This window comes from Macrobrachium nipponense, chromosome 15, assembly GCF_015104395.2.
Source record: "Macrobrachium nipponense isolate FS-2020 chromosome 15, ASM1510439v2, whole genome shotgun sequence".
NCBI classification, from domain to species: Eukaryota; Metazoa; Arthropoda; class Malacostraca; order Decapoda; family Palaemonidae; genus Macrobrachium; species Macrobrachium nipponense.
Genome location: NC_087208.1, coordinates 85,320,759 through 85,328,968, shown reverse-complemented (window position 1 = coordinate 85,328,968; position 8,210 = coordinate 85,320,759). Strand labels below are relative to the sequence as shown.

The 8,210-nt window shown below is 46.4% G+C and overlaps 1 protein-coding gene across 1 annotated transcript; it reads right to left on the bottom strand.

Annotated features, from left to right (window-relative positions):
* Positions 1 to 1,210: 1,210 nt before the first annotated feature.
* On the bottom strand, positions 1,211 to 1,732 carry LOC135226739 (uncharacterized). Its single transcript, XM_064266448.1, has one exon. It carries the CDS (start codon positions 1,730 to 1,732, stop codon positions 1,211 to 1,213), a length of 522 nt encoding a protein of 173 aa, XP_064122518.1.
* Between the last annotated feature and the right edge of the window lie 6,478 nt (positions 1,733 to 8,210).

The window sequence follows — 8,210 nt, the reverse complement described above, 5'->3', positions numbered from 1 at the left end:
AGAGTCACCACATTGGGGTTGCCAGCCGGAGTAGTTGCCATGTTCACTTTTACTTTTTCTTATCACTTCTATTCCTTGCAGTCCTATCAAAATATCTATAAGAGTACATCGACCACTACGTAAACGCATATGCAATATACTGTATAAATGTGTTATAATAATAGGAAAATCCCAAAAGATACAAAAATACAGATAATTTGATAAAATATTATACGGAGAATCCTGCAAGAAACAATTAGCAACAACGAGAAGAGAAAAAAAATAATCTGCGGGCGAGAACTCGTAGTTGAAGATTGATTCTGTAATGAAGGAAGATTAAGATGGCAAACAACTCACCCCCAGAATACTGGACGATCGATTCCTGATGACAACACTTCACTGAGGAGAAAAAACCTGAATAGATAAAATGGTACTTAGCTCCAGATTATATGGTGAAGGATTGTTGACATGGGATGACGTCTCAGTTCCTGTCGTCTCGCGTCGGAGGTCGTGTTGACGTCACGGTCTTCTCCCAGGCGCACGATGCATGAAGAAGTCCAAGATTGATGACGTCACAGCTGTGTGGGATGCTGCCACATACATCCATGTGAGAAATGGAATGAAGGGGTGACAAATTAAATCCATAGGTTGGTTCTTTAAAATCTTGTAATGAAGATAAAACAGACATCAAGACGACAGTAGCGGGAAGCAGGTCCCCCGCTGTCACTACAATGACCACTGGACAGAGACTGACTATGCATATGGCGGAAATAAAGGCAGTGTTGACACATCTAATTACATTGTTGCCACGATGCATAACAAAATAGTGGTCTTACAATACGTGCAATGAGAAAATATACATGGAAACATGAAATATATTTCTTCTATAGAATAATACAAAGCAAATGCTACAAAAATGTTCATAAAACTGTACGTAATGTAAATTAATATACAGCATAACATTAAATATCTATACACCTCCCTCCCCCTTTACGCTCGTAGCAGTGTCTCGAGCGGAACATTAATTCCTCTGAGCTAGTCGAGGTGAATGACGAGGGACATTGGAGGGTTCGAATGATGCTCTCTTTCCTGCCAGGGCAAGGGGACACAGGGACTTGGGGAGAGGTGTCATCACTCATGTTAGCCACTGGGCGTAAATGTCTTCGGTTTCGAAACCATACACGACCACTTGGAAGGCGTATTTCATACTTTCTTGACATTCCGCGGCCCATCACGATGCCGACTTGTCCCATCGAAGCGTCGTTGAGTCCTGTATCCTAACTCGTTGGCCGATGGTGAGCTTGGGTAGAAGGGCGGCATGAGAATTGTAAAGGCTCATGGCTTGGTCGGTTTGGGCAGCAGTGCGACGGTCGTAATCTTCAGTCTTAGTTTGCCACTCCTCTGTGAATGATCTGGGGTGAGCCGGAACACAAGTACGGAGAGGATGGCCATAGAGGATCTGCGCAGGGGAGCGTCCAGCAGGGTTCGGTGTATTCCGAAGCTCCAGCAGTCCTCTATCAAAGGCTTCACAATCTATGTTCCCGGATGGGGCAGTCTTGATGATAAGGTGTTTAACAGCTTTCACTGCAGCTTCTGCGTGTCCATTAGCCTGAGGGTAATGTGGAGAAGTGATGATGTGATGAACTCCCCAGCGGTCGGCAAATTGCTTGAAGTCATGGCTGGAAAATGGGGGTCCTCCATCAGTTTCGTAAGCGGAGTGAACACCAACCTCGCGGAAGAAAACACAGAACATTCTTGTAACTCTGGCTGCAGTTGTGTCACGGTCCACGGGAACAACCACAGGCCAGCCTGAAAGTCTATCGGCAATAACAAGGAAGGATTTCCCTGCTACATGAAGAAGTCAGCTGACACACTTTCGAAGGGCCGGGATGGATGGTCGTCACACATGTAAGGTTCTTGTTGCTGACTAGGGAGAAGCTGTTGGCAGGCCTCACAGCTTTCTACTTTACTCTTAATATCTGCATTGATACCTGGCCAGAATACTGTCTGCATTGCACGACGTCGAGTAGCTTCAATCCCTCGATGGCTGTCGTGGAGTCGATCCAAGGTGCGTCTACGGAGGGCTGCAGGATGACGATCCGGGGTCCATACAATACTAACTCTCCATCCGCGTAAAGGTTGTCCCGCAACTTCAATACGGGAGGGCGGAAGCGTGGAGATCATAGAGGTTGGTAGGAAAACCGCTGGAGACGTAGTGAACGAGACGACAGTAATCTTGATCCTGGGATGCGGCCGTGCGGATTTCTTGTAGAGACTTGTCTTCTTCGATGATGGGTTCCTGTTGCCTGGTCGTCAGTGGAGTGGCGGTGCTGGCAACGATACGCCTGACATGTGCAGTCGAAGTGGTGCACTCCTCTTCATCTTCAGGTGTGGGGCGACTGGTTGGGGAGCGAGACAGGGCGTCTGGTATGACAAAGTTGTTTCCCTGCGCGCCATACTGCAGTGAAGATGTGGGGGCCACTTTCATCTTGAGGCGCTGAAGGCGTGGATTCTCAATAGCATCTAAAGTGTAGTGATTGAGAATTGGTATCAAGGGGCGATGGTCAGTCATTAAGGTGAAATGTTGAAGTCCAGACAAGTATAGACGGCACTTCAGCTACAGCCAAGTGACTGCAAGTAGCTCCAGCTCTATGGTGGCGTAGCGAGTCTCTGTATCCGTAAGGAAACGAGAGCCACACTGGACGAGACGCATCTGACCTCGGCCGTTATCTTGAAGTAGGCATAGCCGAGACCGTATAGGCGTGATCTGTGTTTGACCACCACAGGCGAGGCAGGATTGAAGGGTGCCAGGACAGGTGGTGAAGTCAGAGCTGTCTTGACTTTCTTAAATGCTCGCTCATGGTCGGGCGTCCAGACGAATGAGTGTTTGGGGCTCATAAGTGGACGTAGGGGCTGGGCTGTGCTGCTGCTGCGATGTCTGGTGTGAAGTCAGCAAGTTGATTGACGAGACCCATAACGACCTGACGTCTGTGACATTGGACGGTGTCGGGAAGTCGCCGTATATCTGATACCTTGTCGGGGTCTGCTGCAATACCATCGGATGATAAGACATAACCGCAAAAGTTAACTTTAGGGGCGGCTACAGTAAATTTCTCCTTGTTGAGGGTGATGCCATACTGACGGCATCTGGTCAGCGGCCTTTTTGGTGCAAACTAGTCTCATTTGTGCACGTGCTGTAGGTGGGAAGGGAGATCCTCGTCGGATAGGAGGATGTCATCTACAACCTTCACACAGTTGGGAGGGAACACCTTGTAGTGCCATATCTCCACGGAGGCAGTATGCATCACCTGTTGCTGAAAAATCCCATCGGGCCGCGACAGTGCTGGAACCTTCCATATGGAGTTAGAAATGTAGTCAGGTGGCGGTCCTCTTCTGGCCAACTCCACTTTGCCAATAGCCATGCAGGTGGGCATCCGCTGTGTGGTGAAGTACTTCGCAGTAGGAGAGATGTTGCGGACGGCATCATGGGGCGTAGGTGAAGGGTGTGGTAGGGCGGGCTACCTGAGAATTTAGGTGGGTGTGATCAACAGTGATGCGCACACCTTTGTCCTTGGGTACCAAGACCATGGGATGGCACCATTCCGAGGGCTCGTCGCCTGCTGGTCTGATGATTCCTTGTTGCACCAAGGAGTCAAGTTCTTCTTTCACTTGATCTCTGAGAGCGAACGGAATGGGCCTGGGTGTATGCACAGCGAATGGTGTAGCACCAGGTTTCAGGTGAATCCTCATCTCGGAGGGCCTGCCATTTTCTTTAGTGGCTGGGTTTGTATATCCTTCTTGGATATGAGGACGTCGCTGAAGTGCTGAAGAAAATAGTCCTTAATAGCTGCAGGTGACATCATGGCAGAGGCAGGAAACTGAGCGCATCTGTTGACATGTGTTACCTTGAGGATGGGCTTCGGGAATTCCAGCGACACTATGGCGAGAGCTCGGCAATGCCTCACGGAGAGGAGGGGAGTCTGGATATCCTCATGAACATGTATGGTGCTGAGCAAGACTTGTTGCCAAGACGAAGTGTTGCCTGGAAGCATCCTACAGCCGGTGTCATGGGGGATCCATCTCCCCCCCCCTGCTGTTACAACGTCTGTCATGGGTGGAGTTCGAGCCTTGTCCGAGGTATGCGGAGTGCATCCAAATGTATGGTGCCAATCACTGTGATGTCTGCTCCTGTATCGGGGATTAGCTGGAGTTGTGCTGATATTATCGCCAAATGACGAGAGACAGTGACTGGTGTGGGGGACTCGCTACCCAAGTTATCACCCACAAAACGGCAGCTGGGATTTGACTTATTAGGAGGAGGTGAAGCTGTATACCCAGTCTGACTTTTCTTGGTCGACCTGCACATCTTCTCAAAATGTCCCTGTTTCTGGCAGGTCTTGCACTGAGCTTCCTTAGCAGGGCATTTCTGAGTGCGGGAACCCAGTGACCCGTGCGTCCGCAGTTATTGCATGATGCACCCGTGGCTGGGCATTGTCCGGAATCGTGCTTGCGAGAGCAATATTGACAAGGGTCACTGTTAGGAGACTGGTGAGAACGTTGGTCAGGAGATCGATGAGAAGTCCTCTTCTGTAGACGCTGGTTTCTTCTTGTAAGTAGATACTGCGTTGACCTGGCTAGGGGAAGATGCAATGGCTGATGCAGTCGCACGTGTAGATTCGTAGGAGCGGCAGCATGTCACGAACTCTGCGAGAGTAGATGAGGGTTGGAGGGGATAAGGCGTTGTATTAACTCTTCGTTCTCTCACACCCATCAAAATTACCATCTGCAATTGCCGTTCAGTGCAGGAGGTGGGGTTGCCAGTGCATAAGTCCACTTCATCAGCGAGATCCTTGAGGCGTGCGTAGTAGTCTGCAAACGATTCTCCGACAGCCTGTTTGCAGGACAGCAATTCCCTGCGTCGTAAGGCTTCATTTCTGAGGCTGCGAAAGTGCTTTTGCAGTGTATCCAACACCTCTGTAAGGGAAAGTGGTGTGTTGGGAGGGATGCCCAGTGTATGCGTAAGCAGGCGCTGGACGTCCAGGGAGATGCAAGTTCTCAGGTGAATCAGCTGGGAAGTTTGATGTAACCTATCAAGTCCAACTAATGCCGCATAATCCCCTCAAAACGGAGTCTCCATTGGCGAAAACGCTTGGTACGTTGCATCTTGTTGCAGGAGAGGTGGGGGATGGACCGTAGGCTTGCTAGAAACTGAAGGTGATTCTCTGAGAAGCAGAGGGGGTGGGGGAACAGGTGTAAAAGAGGTGCAAACATGGGGTTAGGTTGCTGGGGTTGCGATGCCGCAATCTGTCCTGATAGCAAGGAGAAAAGAGACATGAACCGCTGGTTGTCTTCCTGTCTTTGATTGCTCCATCTGTAGTCTGAAGTTCTGCTCCTCTTGTCGTCGTCGGTCTTGCTCTTGCATGCTGGAAGTTTGCAAAAAGTGTATAAGATGAAGTATGTCATTATTCTGGTCTCCTGTCCTATTGGGAGTCAGGGGAGGAGGGAGAGTGGTGCTGGTATCTTCATCAGCGGTGGGGGGTAGGTGCACAGGTGCCTCGTTCTCTCATAAAAAGAAAAAAACCCTCCGTTTGATCCATCTGCCTGATCCGCTGTCTGCTCCTCTGGTCTCATACCATTAAATCAATTTAGCTTTTCCTCTTGTTGAGCCATGTCGTGTTCGGTGTCGTAAGAGAGCTTGAGATCAGTAGAATGCCAGAAAAATATCCGAGTCGCTGTATGTAAGCGAAAGAAAGCACTTTGGATATTTAAAAATTACAATGTTTGTCAGTGCGCTTGTGAAATAAGCGGCAGTCGGGTGGGGTGAGTGAGTGTGTGTGCGAGCTAGCGACCAGAGGGGAGGCGGGAGGGGGGTGAGAGTGCCTCTGGGGGAGCACCTCGGGCCTCAGTTCACCATCGATGCATGACGAGGGAGGATGTATGGATGAGGGGCTCCCGAGAAAACAGGCGCTAGAGTTCAAATGTCCTGAAGAAAGCTTGGCAAGGACACGCTAATATAATGCAACACAACACTGTAGCACACTGTCACTCTAACCCTGCACTGCACAAAACACTGTATCACTCTTGGAGACACACTAGTAAACTGTCGTTGGTATCTTGAGTCACTGTAAGGAATCCAATGTGCGAGACGAGAAGAAAAGCGGCAATGGCGGTCGTCTTCTTGGAGTCCATAACGTGCGGTTACTCACTGCGCCATGTGTGGATGCTGCCACATACATCCATGTGAGAAATGGAATGAAGGGGTGGACAAATTAAATCCATAGGTTCTTTAAAATCTTGTAATGAAGATAAACAGACATCAAGACGACAGTAGCGGGAAGCAGGTCCCCGCTGTCACTTACAATGACCACTGGACAGAGACTGGACTATGCATATGGCGGGAAATAAAGGCAGTAGTTGACACATCTAATTACATTGTTGCCACGATGCATAACGAAATAGTGGTCTTACAATACGTGCAATGAGAAAATATACATGGAAACATAAATATATTTCTTCTATAGAATAATACAAAGCAAATGTACAAAATGTTCATAAACTGTACGTAATGTAATTAATATACAGCATAACATTAAATATCTATACAACAGCCTCCGTCCTTGCATTACTTCTCTTTGCTCTACTCTTTGCGTCCTTGCTAGTGATCGCGCGATGTTTCCTTTGTGTGTTTTTCTTCTTTCTGTTGATGTTCGATGCTGCTCTCGTCGGTGTTGATTCTCGAAGATAAGTGACAACAGTCACTCAAACGTCGATGTTGATGCTTGTATTCTTCTTCGATGAAGGACATCATCTTCGTCTTCATAAAATGTTGCGTTGATTGAAGATCCCGTTCCTCGTTTAGTTTTGATTCGAAGGTGGAAGTTGGTTCTTGTAGATCTTCGGTCGGCTGATATGGGTCTTGTTAATTTTATTCTTCGTTGAAGCTGCACCAGTCCAAGTCTCTTCGCGTTTTGCGAAAGACTTTTTTGTTTCTCCTTACGACTGTCATTCGTAAGTATTTCTGGTTCCTCCCATCTCCTAGGTGATATCTTAGTAGAGTGGTTCTTCTTAAACTAAAGGAGAGGATTCAAACAGATAAGTTGAAAAGATATAACAACTTTATTCTGTAACTCCATACTAAGAGATGCAGTTCGGTCGGGAGACCGATATGTTTGAATGCTGGCACGGAACTGCCATTCTAAAGCATCACGTTGATAGCGGGAACATTAGCTATCTCAGCGATTCATATAAAACATACTTAGTCCCGCTGGCTCGGAAGTTACAAGTTTCCGGCGTAGGTTTAACCGGTCAACCGCTTCCCATGGAAGTTGTTGTGCAAAGTTATCATTAATGTAAAATGATGACAATGTACAGAGCTAAACCAGGCTACTGCAGACAGCGCATAGCGTAATCTAGATCTGCATTGGTCAAGTAGGACCCTCCTAATGCATGACCTCAGGTCATGGGTTTTTATTTACAGATACTGTAATATTAAACAATGTATTTATTACATATATATACACACACACACACACACACACACACACACACATATATATATATATATATATATATATATTATATATATATATATATATAAGGATATATAATATATATATATATATATATATATATCTATATATATATATATATATATATATATATATATATATATATAAATAAATAATATATATATTTTAGGGCTGTTGCCTTGTATAATAGGGCGCCTATGAGGTAATGTTAGACTTGCGATAATCTTAATCACGACTAAGTCGGTTGGTATTGCACTTCCATATTCATGGAGTGTCTGGGGTTTGTAGATCACTTACGAAGTCGGTATTATCTTCTTGGTTATGACGACGATGTGTTAAACTCATGATGATTCGGCAATGATGTGAGGATCTAGTAGAAACCACAAGTACAAAAAATACTTATATTCTCTGAATTTACATGGTGAAGATCAGGTATGATTGTACAAGTCTTCTAATGATGATAGCTTGATCGCTTCTGCCAATGATGATGGCTAATTCTATTCTCTTCACCAATGATTAAAGCCTTAGGTAAGAGGTACAGGTCTTCTAATGACGATAGCTAACTCTTTTCTGCCTTACTACCATCTCGGTTACCAGTCATAAAGGAACAGACAGTAGCTCGAACATATGAACATACAATCAGATGACATAGTTACATACGAACACACAATCAAAATGAAGACACGCTACAGATCATGTATG